This window comes from Aotus nancymaae, unplaced genomic scaffold (assembly GCF_030222135.1).
Source record: "Aotus nancymaae isolate 86718 unplaced genomic scaffold, 86718_ANA_hifiasm-v0.15.2.pri h1tg000025l, whole genome shotgun sequence".
Taxonomy (NCBI): Eukaryota; Metazoa; Chordata; class Mammalia; order Primates; family Aotidae; genus Aotus; species Aotus nancymaae.
In genome coordinates, this window is record NW_026988438.1 from 5,460,768 (window position 1) to 5,484,159 (window position 23,392).

The following is a 23,392-nucleotide window of genomic DNA, read 5'->3' on the forward strand; positions in this document are numbered from 1 at the left end:
CTCTTTCAGCCTTGTTGATGTTGGCGTTTAGGTCTATGAACGTTCCTCCTAGCATTGCCTTTGCTGTATCCCAGAGATCTTGGTAGGTTGCGTCATTATCGTCTTCCAGTTCAAAGAATTTTAAAATTTCCATCTTGATTTCATTTTTCACCCAGTGCTCTTTCAGGAGCAGGTTATTAAATTCTCATGTTTTACATGGTTTTGAAGCTTCCTTTCGAGTTGATTTCCAGTTTTATTCCACTGTGGTCTGAGAGAGTGCATGATATGATTTCAGTTTTCTTAAACTTATTGAGGCTAGTTTTATGGCCTATCATATGGTCTATCTTGGAGAGAGTTCCATGCGCTGTTGAATAGAATGTGTATTCTGCAGCTGTTGGATGAAATGTTCTCTCTCTATATATATCTGTTAAGTCCATTTGTTCCAAGGTATTGTTTAAATTCATTGTTTCTTTGTTCACTTTCTGTCTTGCTGACCTGTCTAGTGCTGTCAGTGGAGTACTGATTTCCCCCACTATTATTATGTTGCTGTCTATCTAACTTCTTAGGTCCATTAACAATTGTTTTATAAATTTGGGTGCTCCAGTGTTAGGTGCATATAAGTTTAGGATTGTGTTATTTTCCTGTTGGACAAGGCCTTGTATATTATATAACATCCCTCTTTGTCTGACAGAGTAAGACTCTGTCTCCAAAAAAAAAAAAAAAAGAATAGCTACCCCTGCTTACTTTTGGTATTCATTTGCATGAAATGCCTTTTCCCACCATCACTTTACTTTATTTGAATCCTTTTATGTTCGGTGAGTCTCCTGAGGGCAGCAGAAAGTTGGTTGGCGAGTTCTTACCATTTTGCAGTTCTGTATCTTTTAAGTTACCCTTGCATTCATCAAGTTCTTTGTTGCCTGTGTACTTTGGTTCTTTTTTTTGTTTTTGGTTTATAACTTGTATTTTGGTTTTGTAAGTTCTGTGTGATTTATGCTTTAAAGAGGTTCTGTTTTGATATGTTTCCAGGATTTGTTTCAAGATTTAGAGCTCCTTTTAGCAGTTCCTGTCGTGGTAGCTTAGTAATGGCGAATTCTCTCAGCATTTGTTTGTCTGAAAAAGACTTTGCTTCATGTATGATGCTTAGTTTCACTGGATACAAAATTCTTGGCTGATAATTGTTTTGTTTGAGGAGGCTGAAGATAGGGTCCCAATCCCATCTAGCTTGTAGGTGTCTGCTAAGAAATCTGCTGTTAATCTGATAGGTTTTCCTTTATATGGTACCTGGTGCTACTGTCTCACAGCTCTTAAGATTCTTTTCTTTATCTTAACTTTGGATAACCTGACAACAATGTGCCTAGGGGAAGATGTTTTTGCAGTGAATTCCCCTGGTGTTCTTTGTGCCTCTTGTATTTGGATGTCTAGGTCTCTAGCCAGGCAACTAGACTTTCCTCAATTATTCCCCCCAGATGTATTTTCCAAGCTTTTAGTATCCTCTTCTTCCTCAGGAACACTACTTATCCTTATGTTTGGTTGTTTAACATAACCACAGACTTCCTAGAGGCTTTGTTCATATTTTCTTATTCTTTTTTCTTTGTCTTTGTTGGATTGGGTTAATTTGAAGACCTTGTCTTTGAGCTCTGGATTTCCTCCTTCTACTTGTTCAGTTCTATTGCTGAGACTTACCAGAATATTTCACATTTCTAAAAGTGTGTCCAGAGTTTCCTGAATTTTAGATTGTGTTTTCTTTAAGCTATCTCCTTGAATATTTCTCCCTTCACTTCTTGTATCTTTTTTTGGATTTCCTTGCATTGGGCTTCGCCTTTGTCTGATACCTCCCTGATTAGCTCAATAACTGACTCCCTGAATTATTTTTCATGTCAATCAGTGATTTCTTCTGGGTTTGGATCCATTGCTGGTGAACTGGTGTAATTTTTGGGGTTTGTTGAAGATCTTTGTTTTGTCATATTACCAGGGCTGGTTTTCTGGTCCCTTCTCATTTTGGCAGGCTCTGTCAGAGGGAAGGTCTAGGGCTGAAAGCTGTTGTTCAGATTCTTTTGTCCTAGGGGGTGTTCCCTTGATATAGTACTGTCCCCTTTTTCCTATGGATGTGGCTTCCTATGAGCCGAACTGCAATGATTGTTTTGTCTCTTCTGGGTTTAGCCACCCAGCAGAGGTCTACTTGGCTCTGGGCTGGTACTGGGGGTTGTCTGCACAGGGTCCTGTGATGTGAACCGTCTCTGGGTTTCTCAGCCATGGACACCAGCACCTGCTCTGGGGGAGGTGGCAGGGGTGGGGGTGCGCATTGGACTCCATGAGGGTTCTTAGCTTTGGTGGTTTAATGCTCTATTTTTATACTAGTTGGTCTCCTGCCAGGAGGTGGTGCTTTCCAGAGAGAAACTGGTAGTAGGCAGGGCCCTAGAACTCCCAAGACTATATGCCCTTTTTCTTCCACTACCATGGTAGGTAGGGAAGGGCAATCAGGAGGGGGCAGAGTTAGGCATGTTTGAGCTCAGATTCTCCTTGGGTGAGTCTTGCTGCAGCTGCTGTGGGGGGTGGGGTTGAGATTCCCAGGTCACCGGACCTGTGTACCTAGGAGGATTAGGACTGCCTCTGCTGAGTCGAGCAGGTTGTCAGGGAAGTGGGGGAAAGCCTGCAGTCACAGGCCTCACCCAGCTCCCATGCAAACTGAGGGGCCAGTCTAACTCCCACGGTGCCCCCACCAACAGCCCCGAGTTAGTTTCCAGGTGGAGGGTGAGACAGGCTTCAAAACCTGCCTCCCAGCTGCGAAAGAAAAGGTCTTGGTTCTTCCCCCACCTGTGGAGTTTGCAGCCTGGATTTGCACCCTTTCTTTAATTCTGGCCAGGAGGCTTCTCGCTCCGTACAAATTGTTACAAAGTTCGGCTAGAAATTTCCTTCTCCCTGCAGAGTTTTACCCCTGCTTCTCTGGCTGCCCTCCCATTGGATCCCTGTGGGGCCAGGTAGGAATGGCCTGCTAGGGCACCCGGTGAGCTCCCAGGGCCTTTCTGCTGCTTCCTCTACCCCTGCATTTGGCTCAGCTCTCCAAACTGACTCAGCTCCTGGAAAAGTCAGAAACTTCTCCTGCAAATGAACCATCAGCTTCTCTACTTGGGGTGTGTGTTTCCCTTTCCCACTTCCTCAGTTTGGGAACTCACAGTACTTGGGGCGGCTCTTGGGTCCTACAGGAGCAATCCGCTTCCTTCGAGGGTCTGTATGTCCTCTCAGGATTGCTGGTTTGTTCTTGCAGTCTATCGAGCTAAAATTTACAATGTGAACTGCTCTGTCCAGAGCTACAATCTAGTCCTGACTCCTGTTTGCCACGATGATCCAAGATAACTGATAACATTTAATTGGTTAGTTCTTCCTGTTGTCACAGTAAGTAACATGGAATTTAGAGTCAAGCATACCTACTTAGAAAAGCAGATTTTCAATTTTATGTAAAGACTTGAACAAGTGACATAGTTTCCCTGTCAATAAAATGAGGGGAATAATACCAACCTCAAAAGGACTGTTGTGAGTGTCCAATGGAAAAATACCTGTAAATCCCTTAGCAGGGAGCCTGCTCATAGCAGGCATATAGTAGATATATTAGCCCTCCCCATACTGTTTCTCCTTTGTTAATAGACCTGCAATTGGATTGTAAGTTCCTTAAGGTCCGAAAAGCTGCCTTTATGTTTTACATGCTTGTACTCTGAAACATAGAGTTTGTATTAATAAATTTTTGCTAAAACTCTTTCTACCCACCCCCTTTTAAAATTTATGTCTTCTGGGTTATGTAGGTCATGGAAAACAGCTATTTATGCTTGAGAGAAGAATATCTAAATTAAGAATCTATTAGAAATAGATGGACATTTTGAAGAAAAATCCTTGAATTACTCACTTTGGTGAATGGGTTTCATATGTTCCTTGGCTTTTTAAGTTTATTCTTAGTCCTTAGACACATTTCATATTGTATGTACTGGAAGACATACAATTTACAAACACTCAAAAGGGAACAACTCCGTAGCTAGCCTGGTCTTACTGTGTCCAAATAACGACTCAACAAATATCAATATAATTAGCAATTTACGTTGATTTCAAAATGCTCCTGCTGAGTCAATGAGTAGCTCCACATGGCCTCTGATGGTGCAGAATGTTGCTGGACACTCTGCACAAAGGGGTTTATCCCACTCTGCCCCAGCCTTTCTCCCCCTTTCTTCAGTACCCACTATATTCTGTGAAATGCTACAACCCACATTCAGTCTGTATTTGTAATGCATCCTCTTCTGTTCCTTCACATATGGCAGTCTGAAACAATTACATAATGAGACATTTTATCAGGGCATAACTGTCAGAAATGAAGACTAAGCTATGAATAAATATTACTCACTTATTAGCTGTGCTGCTCGTGTGTCCTGTAATCTATATGTGCCCCTGACTTTCAGATTTACATTCATATTCCTGATTACTTGTGTAAAAAATGAATGCAGCACTAATTATGTTCAGAAAGACATACATGAAGTTTATAAAGATTTATAAACTTTAAAATGACACGTTCTATTCTAAAGTACGGTTTCTTACCATTTCTGTGCTAGTCTTTTTTGCCAGTCTGATGAAATCTACTGACTCTTCTCAGACATGTTTTAAAATTTATAAAATAAAATATGTAGGCTAAAAAAGGAAGTCAATTATATTAAACTACTGTTAAAATTTTGATTTTGAGATATATATGCTTTTCTAGTAAAAATTATATTAAAATACTGTTAGAAATTTTGATTTAGAGATATATATGCTTTCTTATTAACAAATTTAAATCTAGAAGTTCAATAATTATTAAAATTTGACATAATGAATATAAATAACATTTTGAAATATTGCATAAAATGAAAATTAAAATAAAGTTTAATGTATTATTTTACAGGAACTATTGTAGATATTTGGGTATTGTAGATAATTAAAACATATTGCCTTTTCTTAAAGTAGGAATTATTGTAACAACTATAACATGATATTTATCAGTGACAAAGTCACAGGTATTCCTGCCTACATTTATATTTGAAAGAAATGCTTAATTTCAATTACCTGTTAGTGAAAATAAAGTTGCATTTTTCCTATTCAGATTCACAGACCATGTGTTAAGAATCCTGATCCAATGTGACCCAATTTTGATGATTTTATTAAGTTTCTTCCCTCTGAAGTACCTCTTACAGATGTTCTGTTTTAAATGTGAAAATACCTAATTTGAAAGCTTGTCTTGTCTCTGTTTACTCCCTTGGAGATATTTAAAAAGACATGTAAAGTCTTTCAGAAACGTCCTGTGTTTTCCTTCAAAAGTATACTTTATAACATTAAATCGAACAAAGGCAACATCTTCCTCTAGATAGATACATATGCATCTCAATATCATAGTGTCAGTATTTCACACTGCTTGACACATTACTTTTGAAGGTAAAGCTGTTTCCCACCTGACATCTCCAGGTCTGGTTGCAACTTCCGCCTTCCTATTTATGACTTTTCTTTTTCTCACACTCAAGAAAGCCAAGCAGAAGCAGTGATTGAGCACACTAATGAATGTTCAACTGTTTTACTGTCTTTTGTAATGAAGTTACTTGGAAACTTTTGGTGTTCCATGATAAATAACAAATGGATTGTGGCAATCCTCATCGTACACAAGCGTGGTGAGAGGCCCTGGTTGAGAACAGCTGTTCTATGCATGGTTACATACACCACGGAATTAATGCTGGAACATTAATGTCTTTCAGGCATTAAAAAAAAAAATCGCCATTTAGCATTTATAGCAGCTGTACTAAAGTGAAAACCTTACTGATCTCAAAGTGTTCATGTTTCTCTAAAGCATAGGTTGGCAAACTTATGTAAAGGTCCGCATAGTAAATATTTTCAGCTTTGTTGACCATATGGTCTCTACTCTACCTTTGTAGTACAAAGAGACAAGACCTAAACCAATGAATGTGGGTTTGTTCCAATGAAAACGTATTTATGCGCACTGAAATTTGAATTTCATGTAATTTTTAGATATTATAATACCTTATTTTAATGTTTTTTCTTTTTTAAAATATATAAAACTCACTTTTAATTTGTTGTGAGCCATACATCATCTTTTGCTGCTCCCACGCTTAAATATGAAGCCAATAGCCAGGTAGCAAACCCATTAAGTAGGCTGATCTAGCTGGTTAAGCCATCCCAAGGAGAACTGTACTTAAAAAATAACTCTTAGCTAGAACATGAGGTGAGGAAATGTGATGTGCCAAAGGATACCACATATAGGAACAGAAGTCAGAATTACATAGAAACTCTCTCTGTCTGAAACCAATCAGGACCCTGATCTCAAAGATAACATGGAGGGGGAATCAGTTATATACAGACAGATTTCAGATCGCGCTGTATCAAAAAATGTGGAAGTGTTATGGGAACAAATTTGTGCAATGCAAATGTGGAGTTTCATTTTGTTTTTGTTTTCTCTTCCTGAACGCCTAATTAAAAGGAGTATGGTATTTATTTGCCTTTGCTAGAGTTAGTAAACATGGAACTATTCCTATAAACTTATTTGTGTTAGCAAGAACATGAAAGTTTAAAAGCCCGGGTATCCTAAACCTCTGAGAAATGTCTTCACTACTGATTATTAACAGCAGAATTGATATTCAAGGCATTTTTGCAAGCAGAAAAACAAAGACAAATTAAAAGAAAGAAAAAAATCAGAAGAAGGGTGGTAGACAGTAGCAATATGGTGTGGGTATAGACAGATCCCTGTGATTCATGAAAAAGTGAGGGCTTAGATTAACTCTGTCTTGAGAAAGTGTTTCATTTCTTATAGAACGGTTCCCATCAACCAATTTCAGATCATTGCGGAAATCAACACAAAATTCTACCTATTTAGGAATCAGGCCGTGCAAAATACTAAATGTGAGCTCAAATCCTGTGATGGTGATCATTGTGGTGGGAGCTGTTGTTTTATAAACATCAGCAGGCACACATCTGGGACTCCAGGGCTTGCCACAATGTCGTTTTCTGGTTGACATGTATCTAAGAAATGCGTATATTAACACCCAGGCTATAGAGCCAAGCACATTTTAGTGCCGGCTACAGCTGAAAGAATATGTTTCCATTCCTTGTCCATCTGTTCTTGGCAACATAAATTTAAACTAGAAACACAGAATAAGTTTCATGAGAAATATGTCTAAATGGGGTTTAGAACAGCAAGGTGGATGCTCTACGTTGACATTTGATTTTGTAGCTAAAATATTGTTTTTACTTGGAGTAATCTCATGCTATAGCTACAGCTTAAAGTTAAAAATAATGGATTTTTATTATTCACTTAAAAGTTTGGTGGGTTTGTCACGTATTCTTCTTAAAGTGCTTTTATTAAATTTCCCTACGATCCTGGGCTTAATGAACTTTGAGATTGCAAAGCACTATTTGCTGCCACACAGTTGAACTGCACTGAAAATAAATCATTAGCATCTCTAAACTCTATGCTAAAATGGAGTCATGAGTGAGGAGTGAGCACATTCTGTACAAAATAGATTCCATACAAAACACATTTGTTTGCTTCTCTATGAGTCCGATCTAAGCTATGACCAATTATTACGTAGGTCTCTTGTATAATAATCATGACTCCCACTGTATTCCACCCCTTTAGTTTTCCTGCTAAAACTAAATATTCAGAAACACATAAGAATATTAAAATGGAAAACAACCATATATGTTCACCTAGACTTCGGCCCCCAAATCAAGGCTCCCAGCCCTCTGAGTTAAATAGGTGAGCAGATGGGCTGTCACTGTGTCTTGTGACAGGACTGTCTGGGATTCTGTTGATGTGAACTCAACTTCTGCTTTCTGGCTGAATGAAAATATTCAGATTGGAAAGGAACCCTGAAGCTCACAGTCCAACCCCCACCTTTATATTAAGATGATTTCTAAAATTTTGTAAAGTCTGCCCTATTCATATGATTGATGTATCAAATGTAGCATAGTGGATCAAAGCAATTGGCTTCACATGTTGGCTCTGTCGCTTTCTAGGTATGTGAATATGAATAGTTATTAACTTCTCCAAGGTTAGCTTCTCTATCTGTAAATGCAAATAATCACATTTATGTTAAATTGGTCTGAAGCAGGAGCAAACGAGATAGTACAAAGCAGTTAGTCCTAGTAAATACTCAACAAGTGATACCTCTTACTACTAGCCCCTTTCTAATATCCTCTGCTAAAAGGAATTAATAATTATTGCATGGGACTAATTATCTAGTCTACTCCAAAACAGTATTTTGGTAGAATATTGCATAATATCAGAAAAACATTTCACAAAACTACTATTGTTTTTTTCTTTGCACAAAGTTGAACTTCTGCACAAAGTAACCTATTACTGTGGACAAATTACTCAAGGATTTGGGGACTCCATCCTCTAACGTATAAAATGAGAAGCTTCAACTCCATGATCTCTAAGGTCCCTTGTTCGAGCAACTTAACAAAGTAATGTTTGACAGCATATCCTCATATTTTATTTATAGTGTCGAAATGTGTATTTGCTGCCAAATGTCTGATGTGGGATGTATAAATGGTCCATATATACATGTGGAATAACATTAAGTTTGTTGATGTTAAAAACTACTGGTATATATTTTTTTGGTATTATTTGGCTCAGAATCTGTGCTTCCCATTTTGTTTTGGAATAAGCTGACAGCAAATCATTTTCTACAGAACCTCAAGGTTTAGTTAAACTGAGAGTTATAAAAGTAGGCCATCTTTTTATTACTTTAGGTTTCTAAGACAAGCTTTTTTTGTGAAGTGGCTTTTTTTTAATCTCCATAATATCGAATAGTATTAAATTTTGGACATATGTGTACACATTGTAACTTAAAAGGCATCTGCTTTCTTTCAGATCTGAGCGACCAGCTGCTGGAGGTGGTTGGCTTGGAAGGAGCCATGGAGATGGGGCAAATATACACGGGCCTGAAGAGTGCTGGCCGACGACTGGCTCAGTGCTCCTGCGTGGTCATCAGGTAGTACTCTTTCTGTAATTGACGAAGGGGTTTCATATGGCATAGCCTCAAACTCATTAAAAGTATGCAGAACTCTGATAGTAACATTGTCTTATTTGAGCTCCAAATGATCAGTGATTAATACTAATGTATTTCAAAATAGAGAGCATTGGCAGATTTTATAAAATACTGGTTACCTATTACTTATCCAGTTTGGTGGAATCTGATTATCTCTTGTTAAGTGCCATAGACACATTGATGCATGAATTCAAAGATACAAATTCTGTGGTTTATACTCATTAGTCTACTGAAGCCCCAAAGTATTTACTGGGCTAATTATATAATGAAAACAATGATGAGACACCATTGTTTCATGGACTAAAGTGTCACAATGTTTCTATAAAATTAAATAAAAAATTATTGTGCGGTAAGATTTTATATGTTTTAAATTTGAACTTTTTCAAGTATATTTTTCCCCAAAATTTCACCTGCAGGAGAAAAATAATAATAATAAAGGTCTTCTATCTCTCTTTTTTTTCGAGATAGAGTTTTGTTCTTGTTGCCCAGGCTGGAGGGCAGTGGCACGATCTCGGCTCACTACAACCTCCGCCTTTCTGGTTTCAAGCAATTCTCCTGCCTCAGCCTCCCAAGTAGCTGGGATTACAAATGCCCGCCACCACACCCAGCTAATTTTTGTATTTTTAGTAGAGACGGAGTTTCACCACGTTGGCCAGGCTGGTCTTGAACTCCTGGCCTCGTGATCCGCCCGAGTGAAACCACGGATTGTAGCACAAACATAGTTGATGTTATTTATCTGAAAGTGTTGGTGCTGGAAAATCTGAGATATCAAACACTTTTCTCCTGCTTTGCAATGCAGGGTTATGAAAACAAGGAAGCTCTTTTGGCTCTGGAAATTCTGATCATGCCATTAAACATAAACCTTGATATTTTTCTTTGGCATCCAGATTTTTTTTAATACCACCACATTTACCAGGAAGCTCATATTATTCTTGTGACTAAGGTACTTTTCAGGGTATTTAATAATAGTGGAGAGTTGAAGCTCGTTTCATAGGAGATAAATTTAGAGCCCAACTATTACCATATTGCCTTCCCTGGTCTCATCATCTTACATCTCACATACAGTCTGTAATATAAAGTATTTCAGTGCTATACCTAAAATGAAATGTTCTCCCCCAGGACTAGCAAGTCTCTGCCAATGCAAATTGATGGGGAGCCGTGGATGCAGACCCCGTGCACAGTGAGTACAGAGTACTTGATGTGCTGTGTTTTGCTTTCCTGAATGACTAAATAACCACAGTATCTGGTTTTTTTCTTTATGTCTTTTCAACTTACCAGCAAATAGTCTTGTTGTTGTTGTAGTTGTGTGTCAGAGCCACTTAGGTTTTAGACATTATATACCCTTGGCAATGATTCAGCTCTTAAATGTTTGTGATATCCTAAGTATAAATAAATCTATTAAATAGATCAATGATAAGCCATAGGCCAATTATAAACTCTGGAACTAAACCAAAATATTAACAAAAGTTTCTCTTAAACTTTTTGTGTTTATGTCAGAGCACCCCATGAAAATATTATAGACCTGCAGACAAAAGCTTAAATCGGAATTTATTTCTCAGCTGTTCTTTTGCCTCCTTTTGGGGATTTGAAGGCTTTCTTCTCTGCAGAAGAAAAAAAAAATTCCTCTCCAGTTTTTACTATAGTTGTTTTTTCCAGAATGAGGTATTTAAGTCAGACATTTTGCCCCTCTCAAGAAAATTCAATTTTCATTTGCATAGTGAATATTTTATTACATTTCAAAAACATGTTAGGAACTGCTTTTGGCACTGAGAGTAGAAACACGAACAAGACCAACAATGTAATTTTTTCAAGTTACTTACATTCCACTAACAGGGGACCAAATAAATAAACAAATATATGATAAATATAACTTCAAAGTGCAAGAGTGATTTAAAAAAAAATAAGGAGAAATGATGAAGAGAAACTCGATTAAGTGTGGCGAATACTTCTTGAGATAAGTGGATCTGGGAGACCTCTTTGAAAGGACTGAGCCAAAAGCTCAGTATGAAATCAAAAACAAAAAAATTAGCCGGGCATGTTAGCACACACCTGTAGTCCCAGCTACTCAGGAGGTTGAGGCAGGAGAATGGCTTGAAGCCAGGAGGCAGAGGTTGCAGTGAACCTTAATTTTGCCACTGTGCTCCAGCCTGGGTGACAGAGTAAAACTCCATCTCAAGAAATAAAAATAAAAATAAAAGGCACTAAGGAGGATGATGTGACCAAGGCTTCCAGAATTAGGGGAGAATGGTAAGAGATCAAGTAGGAAATGTAGACACATAGACAGAAAACAGATCATGTAGAAACAATGATGGTAAAGAGTTAAATTTTGATTCTAAGCCCAATAGGAAACTACTGAAAACTGTAACCATCATCTGATTTACATTTTTTAAGTTCACAGTGGCTGCTCTGTGGAGGATTGATTGTACTGAGCAGCGATTGAGAGACTGGTCTATCCCAGTTCTCTGGGCTTGGGGAAGGATAACAGCAGGGAAGTAAAAGGAAAGTGGATGAATTTAAGCTGTATTCCGGAGGTGAAACAGGAAAAATTGGCCAATGAGTTCCTGGGGGTGCAGGACGGGGGAGGAGGGAAAGAACTGAATTGAAGTTAACTCTTTTTAAAATTTTTTTATTATTATACTTTAAGTTCTGGGGTACATGTGCAGACTGTACAGGTTTGTTACATAGGTATACACGGCCTTGGTGGTTTGCTGCATCCATCACTCTGTCACCTACATTAGGTATTTCTCTTAATGCTATCCCTTCCCTATCTCCCCATACCCTGCTGTCCCTCTGCTAGTCCCCCACCCCCGACAGGACCTGGTGTATGATGTTCCCCTCCCTGTGACCATGTGTTCTCATTGTTCAACACCCACTTATGAGTGAGAACATGTGGTATTTGGTTTCCTGTTCTTGTGTCAGTTTGCTGAGAATGATGGTTTCCAGATTCATCCATGTCCCTGCAAAGGACATGAACTCATCTTTTTTTATGTTTGTATAGTATTCCATGGTGTATATGTGCCACGGTTTCTTTATCAAGTCTATCATTGATGGGCATTTGGGTTGGTTCCAGGTCTTTGCTATTGTGAACAGTGCCACAATAAATGTACATGTGTGTGCATCTTTATAATAGAATGATTTATAATTCTTTGGGTACATACCCAGTAATGGGATTGCTGGGTAAAATGCTATTTCTAGTTCTAGATCCTTGAGGAATCGCCACACTGTCTTCCACAATGGTTGAACTAATTTACACTCCCACCAGCAGTGTAAAAGTGTTCCTATTTCTCCACATCCTCTCCAGCATCTGTTGTCTCCTGATTTTTTAACGATCGCCATTCTAACTGGTGTGAGATGGTATCTCAGTATAGCTTTGATTTGCATTGCTCCAATGACCAGTGATGATGAGTATTTTTTCATATGTTTGTTGGTTGCATAAATGTCTTCTTTTGGGAAGTGTTTGTTCATATCCTTTACCCACTTTTTGATGGGGTTGTTTTTTTATTATAAATTTGTTTAAGTTCTTTGTAGAGTCTGGATATTAGCCCTTTGTCAGATGGGTAGATTTTTCCCATTTTGTTGGTTGCTGGTTCACTCTGATGATAGTTTCTTTCACTGTGCAGAAGCTCTGAAGTTTAATTAGACCCCATTTGTCCAGTTTGGCTTTTGTTGCCAATGCTTTTGGTGTTTTGGTCATGAAGTCCTTGCCCATGCCTATGTCCTGAATGGTATTGCCTACATTTTCTTCTAGGGTTTTTATAATGTTAGGTCTTATGTTTAAATCGTTAATCCATCTGAAGTTAATTATTGTATAAGGTGTAAGGTTACACTTACCTGAGAATGATAGTGTCGTTTACTGAGTAGTTAAAATTCAGAGAGAAACTGGTTAGAGGGCAACAGGGGAAGCTCCTAATCTTGCAGAAGCATTGTGCTAAATGCTTATGTTATATGTAAGTATTTATTAAATATTCACACAAATTCTAAATAATGGAACCATCCTTTTTTATATGGGAAAAATACAAGTTTTAGGAGGTTAAATAGCATACTCAAGGTCAGGTATGAACTAGATATGGAACTAAAATCCAAGACTCTAATTAAAGCCCATTCTCTCAACCACTAGTTTAGACAACTTTAGCTACAGATTCCAAACAGCACAGATTAGCATGCAAGAAGGTTTTTCATTTTGCCTTTGTAATAGTTTTACTCTGAAGCTGTTGGCTCAAACTTTGTGTATAGCACATAAACATAACTTTGTATTTGTTTCTAGTGTATTTGTTTAGCTACCTGAAGATTACATCTTCTTTCCTCCCTTCACCAGCATGTATACACATACATCTTTTCTGCAATCGTTCACTCTCCAAATGACACTTCTAAATTCACATGATTATATTCACGTGGATGTTAAAGATGTTGTTGATGACGGTGATGGTGAGAGTGATGATGCTGTTAGCAGTGGTGGTGATGGTATTGCCGGGGCGGTGGTGGTTATGATGGTGGTGAGGGTAATAGTGACTATTGCGATGGTGGAAATAGTGGTAAAACTTGTGGTAGTGGTGCTAGTTGTAATGGTGGTGGTTGCATTGCAAGATAGTAGTGGTTGGTAGTGGTGCTGTTTTTAATGAAAAGTCACTTTTCCTTGGCCTTGGTAACAAAAGAATAAGTAAATCAAAGACAATAAAACCAACTGGCTTCCATGAATACTCTTTGTATTATTTTGGACTCTTCTCAGGAGAAGAGGCACTTAGCCCTTATGCCATGTTTTAAGTTAAGAAGCAGTCACAGGTGTGATAATATCTAACATTCATTAAGTTCCCAGAATGTCATGTACAGTGTGAGACACTTGACCCATGTTGACACGTTTAATTCTCACAAAAAGTTTATGGTTATCCTTGTTTGATGACTGAAATAACTGAGAAAGACAAAGGTTAAATAGTTCGTCGGTTCTGCACACCTAATAAACAGCAGAGTAGAAATGGAAACCCAGGCAGTCTGGCTCCAGCATCTGCATGCTTCATCTCTGCTCCTCATTGTGAAGCTCAACAAAAAGTGGCCCCAGTGCCTACTGGAGATCTCCCTCCAGAGTGTGTGACTTTTGGTAAATGACTGACAACCTTTCTCTCCGACTACGTTTCAAGCTTCCCCAGCTAGAAAATGTCTGCCTATTGAAATTTAATTAATGTGTTAGAATAATTTTAGCTTGTTCAACACAAGCACTTTTAATATTTTGTAAATTTTTATTTCAATAAGTAGTAAGACATTCATTTCTCCTGGTAACGATCATGATTTACAATTGTTAAATTAACAATTTTTATGTGATTTATATTTAATTTTCTTCCCTTGTAAACTCACTCATTTAAAACATTTATTGCAGCCTACAGCAGGCCAAGAATCATAGTAGACTGTGGCTCATTATTGTGATTGCACATTCTGGCATACTCTTTTTTTCCTAGAGACACATGGGGTTCTGAACTTTAAATTTCGCTCTAATGGAAGAGAATACTTAGTATTCATAACACTGGGATGGTTAACTATGGAGTGTTTTTTGCTTCAATTGAATAACACAATATTTTTCTTACAGAACATAAGAATGCTACAATGTTAAAATTCTCTGCTGAATTTAAATATCTGTAAGCCGATACTCAATTTATGAAGGCATTGCTCTAGATATAATTTTAGAGGAGTACAGAAGTTCTGTTTTTCTTTAAGTAGAATAAGTCAAATGGAAATATCAATTAATGCTTGCTTAAAAATCAAGACAACGTAAGTTTTGGAGTTGGTGCGTAGTGATAACAAAACAATGTGATAGTACTTGGTGCCACTGAACTGCACGCTTGAAAATGTAAGTTAAAATAGTGACTTTTGTGTCACATATATTTTACGGTAATGAAAAAGTCATTGAGAAAAAAATAATGTAACGTTTATTTATGAATTTCACCAATATTGAGGTGAAAGATCAGGAAAAGAAAACACCAAAGAGCTTAATACTAACTCTTCAAATACATATTTTATAATTATTTTTAGGACCTTCTTAATTCTGTCACTGTAGAGCCATCGATATAAACTTGTCAAGTGCTCCTGTGTTCCTTGTTTTGTAATAATCACTGAGTTAACACCGAATGATTTTAGCCATATAACTATCGCTTGTGGGACTAAGCATATCCAACTAAAGAGAATATTAATTCTGGAAGAGCGTATATTGAAAATAGTTTGAGAAGAGCTGTCTTTAGGCCAGACTCCAGAGCCTATTTTCTTCTTTCTTTCTCCTCCCCCATCCTTCCTCCTGAGCACACAGAACATATGATTCTGTAGTCAATATGTTCCTATAATGGGAAGAAGAAAGAGCAGCTTGGGGTGGAGAGTAGGGGGATAGGTTGGTAGGATAGGAGAGGACGTAGACTAGGTCAGATTTTATTTTGTGTCTGTAAAACCAGCACCCCTTTACTACCCATTTATTTTAAGTGATACATGACCAGTAAGTTTTATTAAGTGAGAAATGACTATACAAAGCCTCAGGAACCTCAAATTTATTTTAACTAAAATGGACTCATCATTTGCCTCTCCACATCTCTCCTTCCACAAATAATCTGGTCTTCTCACATCGTAGAACTGTGATACTTTCCTATGTCATACTGAGATAGTGAAACCATTGAAACACCTGGTGTTTCCTAAGGTAGAAATCTGAAAGTCATCCTGCTCTTCTCTCTATAACCTCAAATCCCATTTACATGTCCATATAGTGATATGATGTATTTCTGGAAGCTTTGCCTTTCTTTCTTTCCCTACTGCCCACTGTCTTAGATTTGGCCCGTTTCATTTCTCTCTCATTCCTGGCAAAACCACATCAATATTTCCCATCTCAGTTTTTGTTTTAATGAAATCTGTGCTGCACGTTTCCATCAGAATGGTCACTGTAAAATATGAACCTCACCGTGACACTCTTCTGCTTAAAATATCCTTTAGTGACTTTGTCTGATAAAATGTAGTTTGAGTGAGGCTTCCTCTTTTACCAACATAATGTCTTACTTTTTAAAAGTCTTTTCATGTATTTCCTTCTTGTCCAAACAAATTTTTCTTCTTCTTTAGTTTGGTAACACAACTAATTTTTTGAGACTCATTCCCTGCTCTGCCTCCTCCATAAATCCTGCCCTGAGCAAGACCCCTCTACTTCTCCACTCCCTTTTCTCCAAATAGCCTAAAAGCTCAGCCTCAGTGTTTCAGGGTTTTATCAAAACACCAACAACATTACAATGTCACTTTATATGTCCAGCTCCTTTCGACACAGGCTAACTGAGGTCATGGACCGTGATTTAGGTCTTCTTGGTGGCCCCAGAGTATAGCACTGTGCCTCACATGTAATTAGATTGCCAATACCAAGTGCATTTTGAATTTGCAAAATTCTGAAATACTTCTTGGGGTAGTATAACATTTTTTAAAAATGTTTTCTACTAAATCTTCTTTCACTGAACATAATGTAGGTTGGCTAGCAATTCATTCACATATTTTTATATATAAATACATGTAAAAGTTATTTTGAGTTATCTTTATTCATTATATTCTCAAAGCAAAGAATCTGAATGTTCAGAGGAGAAATTCTTTCTCAATCTCAAAAGATTTAATCCTCCTATTTCCTGAATGGTATGATTAAACTTCTTTGGGCCACTTGCCTCTGCATTACCAATTATATATTGATTTTGCACATTCTAAAAGCTGCATTCTGTCAATTATGTGAAATATTAATAGGCATATATTATTATTCGTGACACATATATGAAAAGTAATGCCAACAAGATTTTAATGCAGAATTACTCTGGGTATTTTATGATGAATATAGAAAAAACTTCTGAAGCTTCCTTCCATGTTGTAGAGAACAGAAAGGAAGTCATGAACATATGATACATTAAATAGGAAAATGACCACAGGTAGAATCAGGAGACTCAACACGTGATAGCTGAGGCCACAGAAACCTCTAGAAAACATTTACATACGTTTTAAACTCTCTTTGCCTTTTTTCTTTATCTTCCCTGGCATAGTACCTCTTAAGATCTTGAACCTGTTTGCCCAGTCCTAGCTTACAACTACCTTCAACATGCAATTGAGCTCTGACCTGGTGCAGGACCAATCCCTACCAAGTCTAGTAGTCTTGGTATCTTAGATAAGAGCCTTTTAATTTCTGGGTACCTAAGAGCACCTGCCTCCTGCTGCCCAGATTTCTACTGTGTGAGCCATTCCATGCGACGCCATTTTCTGACTTGAATGCCAGCTTCCCTCCCTGGCACTAGCACCTCCTTGACTTGGACACTCACTACTGGCTTTGCCTTCATTTGTGTCCTGTGCTAGGAAGACTTGATCTTTTCTCTATCGTCCTAGCTGTAAGGTCTGTTCTCGCCGAGGATAAAATGAAGAAACTGAGGCCAGCACGAATAGATCCAATGCAAAGGAATTTATTTAGGCTCCAGGGTGAGGTTCTGCAGTCCCACAGGAGGGGCCGGAGAAGTCGCACAGACTCCTCTTCGACATGGGTTTTTATAGGGAGTGAAACAGTTCGATTGGTTGTGGGAGAGCAGGACTGCTATTGGGTAAGTTACAAGCCTTTACCTAGGACTTGGCTTGTTGTTGGTTGAAATTACTCGGCTGCTATTGGTTGTTAAGACTCGGCTGCTATTGGTTGTTAAGACTCGGCTGCTATTGGATGTTAAGACTTGGCTGCTATTGGTTCTTAAGGCTTGACTGCTATTGGTTGTTAAGAGGCTAAGGTTACAAGACCTCGTTTGCATACTGGGCTCTTTAAGGGAAGGCCAGGTTGTGCGAGCGTGGGAGAAGGGAACATGCCCGAGCATGTCTGAGCTTGCCTGAGCTTGTCCGGGCTTGTCTGGGCTTTTGAAAAAGAATGGGTGGGGGCGGTGTGCATCCGAGCTCCCAACGAGGCAGCCAGCCTTACAGTAGCCACTGTAGTTATTTGGAGTTCATCTTCATTTTGACACTTGTTTTTGTACACCTCACAACAACTTTAAAATGGAAATTATTTAAAAAGAAAAACAGTGTTCTGGAGCTTATTACATTTTTTATTTATGTGGTTTTTTTTCAATTCTTCAAAATAATCATAATATTAAAGGGTTAGTTACTCTTTAATCACTTGCTAAATACACATTAATCTCAGGACATTTAGATATAAATTGAAAAATTGTGTGAATTTAAGTTTTTCAAGACCCAGCAAGTTAGAATCAGCTAGATAAAGGTTGCTGGATTTTTCAAAATATAAGAACAGCCTGGAGATATTTGGAGGAAACTCTGGTTACAATGCCTAGATAAATTGTTTACCACGCTTACCATGTACCAGTTTCTGTTCTATGTGTTCATATTTATTACTTACTTAATCCCCACAGCAACTCTAAGAAGTCAGTAAAGTTAATATAATCCCCATATTATAAATTTAAGAAAAAACCTAAAGCCAGAGAAGTCAAGTAACTTGCCCAAGGCCACACAGCAAAAGGCAAAAATAGGCCATTGGGTTTCAATCTCTTAATTATGATGCTTTGCTGCCTCACTCAGTCATTCTTCAGAGCCTTAATGTATTTCTAATACTAACAATTACAACTCTATCATTTAAAACAGAAAATCCCTTTTCAGCTTATTTATTTATTTAATTTTTTAAGTTGGAATCTCACTCTGTAGCCCAGGCTGGAGTGCAGTGGCATGATCTCAGCTCACTGCAACCTCCACCTCCCAGGTCCCGGTTCAAGCAATTCTTCTACCTCAGTCTCCCAAGTAGCTGGGATTACAGGCATGAGCCACCATGCCTAGCTGATTTTTGTATTTTTTATTAAGGACAGGGTTTCACCATGTTGGCCAGTCTGGTCTTGAACTCCTAACCTCGTGATCCACCCATCTCAGCCTCCCAAAGTGCTGAGATTACAGGCGTGAGCCACCGCACTAGGCCTATATTATTTATTTTTATGTAATGCATATTTTGCTTCCCAGTGCAGCCAAAGCTATCCGTCATATTTTTGACAGAATTACTACTGAACAACACAGCTCTGATGATCTTACTCCCTTGATCTCAAAGTTCAATGCCTACTCATTTTTACATAGAAAAAAGTATAGAATCCTTGTCATGGTATTAAATTACTCTCCCAGGACTGGCACCAGAGTGTCCTGCCTCTTAGGAACCACTTCCCAGAGTTTTGCCATGCATGGTACTATATTTTTTGCCTCAAATCCTTACCCTCTATTTTGTGCTTTACAAATAAGTGTCATTCAACCTGGCATGGTGGCTCACGCCTGTAATCGCAGCACTTTGGGAGGTCGAGGTGGGCAGATTGCCTGAGGTCAGGAGTTCAAGACCAGCGTGGCCAACATGGTGAAACCCCATCCCTCCTAAAAATTAAAAAAAAAAAAAAAATTAGTCAGGTGTGGTGGCACGTGTGTGTAATCCCAGCTATGCAGGAGGCTGAGGAGGGGAACTGCTTGACCCAGGGAGGTGGAAGTTTCAGTGAGCTGAGATCGTGCATCTGCACTCCAGCCTGGGCAACAGAATGAGACTCCATCTCAAAAAACAAACAACAACAACAAAAAAAAAACAAAAACAAACAAACAAACAAACAAAAAACAGAAAGAAATAGATTCATTCTTCTGTTCTCCAGGCAGGCTACCATCAAACCTGTGACTTCTTCCAGTAGTTATCTAGGACCCACGGTTTGCATTTCTTTCATCTTGTCTTACCGATGGTTTATTAATTTCATATACTTAATTTTTCCCTTTTACTCAGATTGCCTGAATTAATTATTCTATCCTATTGGGATATATGTATTTTTATAAGTTATTTCAAAATCTTTCTGGAAGGCAGTAAGATATAAATACATATATACTAAAAATAAAATAAAATCTCTTCCTTCAATGCCAAGCTTAGAAGCAATTTCCTCATAAAGCCTTTTTAACTTCCCATCTGTCAGAGATATTTGCCTGATCCTTTGTATTCCTGTGACTCTGTTGATATCTTATCAGCATTCCAATTCACATACTTGTATTTCAGCTACACATGCCTGCGTCCAGCTCTTCTAACTTAATTGTAAGCATTTTTAAATTTTATCTTTAATTCCCCTTTATACTTTGCAAGTGTCTTTTTACATAGTACAATTTCTGATAAGAAATTCATAGCCATTTGAATCATTGCTTCACAATATGTAATACGTCATTTTTTTCAGGCTGCTTTCAGAATTTTTTTCTTTGTCTTTATTTTCAGCACTTTGACTTTGATAAGTCTGGGCATGGGTTTCTTTAAGTCTATCTTGTTTTGGTTTCTCTGAGCTTCATGAATCTGTAGCTGTATGTTTTGCCAAATGGGCACATCTCCAGCCATTTTTTCTTCCAATATTGACTTGTACACCACATACTCTCTCCTTTCCAAAAACACCTCTGATGCCGTGTTAAGCACTTTATGTATTGTCTCATAGATCTTTGAGTCTGTTCATTTTTAATTTCCTTTTATATTTTCTGTGGTTTACATTGGACATCTATACACCTGTATTTGAATTCACTGACATTTTTCTCTTTTATCTCCATTCTGTTATTGAGTCCTTTCAATTTATGTATTGTATTCTTAAGTTTTAAATTTTCCAATGATTCATTTTTTTAAATATTTTCTATTTCTCAGTTCAGACTCTGTGTCTTTCATTTCATTTCAAGAGTGTCTGCCATTACTTCTTAGAGCATGGTTATAATAGCTCTTAAGTCCTTGTTTGTGAATTCTAACAATTGTATCATCTCAGGATTTGCATCATTGGCTATATTTCCCTTAGGGTGTTTTTGAGATTTTTCTATGATTAATATGTTAAGAAACTTTATTATATTCTGAACATTTTTAATATTGTGTTATGAGACTCCAGGTATTTTCAATTCCTGTGGGAAATGTTAATTTATTGTTGTTGCTGTTATTATTTTAGCAGGTAGTTGACTCTGTGAGGTTCAGGTTACAAAAGCTGATCTATCTTCTGTGAGTTGTGGTTCCAATATGTTTGGCTTTCAAAGTGTTTGCAATGTTACTCAAATTTATTTTACTTGTAAAAGATCCATATGCCTGTCTGAAAACTTGATGGTGACTTACCCCAAACTCAGTTCTTAAAGTGATCAGTATGTTTGTTAAGGTCAAATCTGTGCATACACAGCTCAGGGATAAACTCAGGAGATCAAACACAACTTCATAGGATAGCTTTCTTGAGCCTGCTCCTCTCCATGATCTCTCTGACTTATCTTTACTCTCAGGGCTCTCATACTGTTTCTCTGACTAGGAATCCAAGGCTTTAGTTTCCTTGCTTTGTCATGTACTTCCTGAAGTAGCATCAGCCTCCAAGGCTCTGTGATAAAGGAATATAGAGAGAAAGAGCAGTAGGGATTCCCCTTGCTTTGGGGAACATAGTTTCTCTAGTCAGAGAAAAGGTGTTTCCTCCATTGGAGTTTTAGTTACCTTCCACTGCCATGGAATTGCCAGAGGACTGGGATGGAAATGATTAACAGAATTTTTTTTTTTTTTTGAGACAGTGTCTCGTTCTGTTGTCCAGGCTGGAGTACAGTGATGTGAACTTGGCTCACTCCAACCTCCACCTCCCAGGTTCAAGCAATTCTCATGCCTCAGTCTCCCTACTAGCTGGGACTACAGGCACGCACCACCATGCACGGCTAATTTTTTTGTACTTTTAGTAGAGACAGGTTTTCACCATGTTGGCCTGCTAAACTCCTGAGCTTGGGCAATCCTCCTGCCTTGGCCTCCCAAAGTGCTAGGATTATAGGCATAAGCCACCCACTGCTTCTGGCCTGATTAACAGAATATTTTTCCCACTCACTCTGATCTGTAGGGTCCTTCTTTCCTATTCCTTGTACCTGTAGGACAGGGTTCTTCTCGGAGCTTTCTATCCGTACCTGGCATACAATTCCAGTTTTTGGTCTGCTTTTAAGTCCAGATCAGGAGATACAAGAGGAGAGAAAAAAACTAAAAAACTCATCACTGGTTTCATGGTACTTCATGTTCTGGTTTTCTTCCCCAATCTGCCTTGTATTATTTTCTTTTCAGCAACTTCACATATCTGCTCCATGTGTCCTGTCTAGGGTTAATAGTTGCATTCAGTGGGAGAGAGAGAGTGAAGAGTGCTTACTCCTTCTTAACTGAAATTGGTACCCACACCCTCACTCCATTAGATTTTCTCGTTTATGGCTATTTTGAGATCTGGCTAAATTCTCTCCATCAGATTGGCATATTATCAGCTAGAAGTACTTATGTGCTCACTCGGAGATTTCATAGATTATTCTCAATTTTCATATTCCTTACAAAAATACTAAATAAGTCTAATAAATGCCCTAAACCTTGAATCTTAAAACGTACCCAATTGAGAAAATATCAGTAATACTTTTTCTACTCTTGTGCCCTACATTTAAGCAGTTTGAGACAGCATTTACCATGTTGAGAGAAAATAACTGACCAAAAAGGCTTAGTTGTTTTTACTCACTTACAAGATGATTAAGGTTTTCGGTATTTCTATAGGTGAGTAATGATGTGGATGACCACATAAGATTTTCTTTTTTAAAATTACATTGTAGGCAAGCACATTTTAGGACTATTCCAAGTTGGTTATCTGTTAGTATGGGAGACTTTTAGATGATATGGATGAAGTTAGGTCCGAGGTCATGAAGCAGAGTTACACAACTGGGACTGTTGCTAACTTCTCTTATTCCTGAAATTGTCTTCAGTTCATTAAGCTTGTTTGCCTAAGGATGAAAAGTTCAGAGAGGAAGAAATACGATGCTTCCGAGGCTTTCTGAAATGCACAGTGATGAACCAAGGAGCACAAGTGTAAAACAGACAGGAGTCCAATGAGACTCCTTTATATTTTGACTTTCTTTAGCAGTTCTAAACTTAGCAAACACAGCCTAGGGCATCCAGGCAAAGAAGCGACATAAACCATTTTAAGAAGAGATTGTTTGAATGGTCCTTTCAAAGACCCATTCAAAGTTGAATATCATGAAAATCCTTTCTATTTCAAATACCATTTAAATGAGCCCTTCCCGTAATATATATTAGAAAATATAATAATATGGCCGGGCGCGGTGGCTCACGAGGTCAAGAGATTGAGACCATCCTGGTCAACATGGTGAAACCCCATCTCTACTAAAAATACAAAAAATTAGCTGGGCATGGTGGCGCGTGCCTGTAATCCCAGCTACTCGGGAGGCTGAGGCAGGAGAATTGCCTGAACCCAGGAGGCGGAGGTTGCGGTGAGCCGAGATCGTGCCATTGCACTCCAGCCTGGGTAACAAGAACGAAACTCCGTCTCAAAAAAAAAAAATAATAAATAATA

At 38.1% G+C, this 23,392-nt stretch overlaps 1 protein-coding gene across 11 annotated transcripts in view; it reads left to right on the plus strand.

The window, feature by feature from the left end:
* DGKB (diacylglycerol kinase beta) overlaps window positions 1-23,392 on the plus strand; it is an 812,604-nt gene that overhangs the window by 763,943 nt on the left and 25,269 nt on the right. For 8 of the 11 annotated variants that reach the window (XM_064380339.1, XM_064380340.1, XM_064380343.1 and 5 more), the window contains 2 exons: window positions 8,873-8,993; window positions 10,170-10,230. In XM_064380339.1, the coding sequence (XP_064236409.1) occupies window positions 8,873-8,993; window positions 10,170-10,230 (182 nt within the window). Of the gene's footprint in view, window positions 1-8,872; window positions 8,994-10,169; window positions 11,062-23,392 lie in introns of those variants that run through there. The other 3 variants (XM_064380347.1, XM_064380346.1, XM_064380345.1) reach the window with 1 other exon arrangement.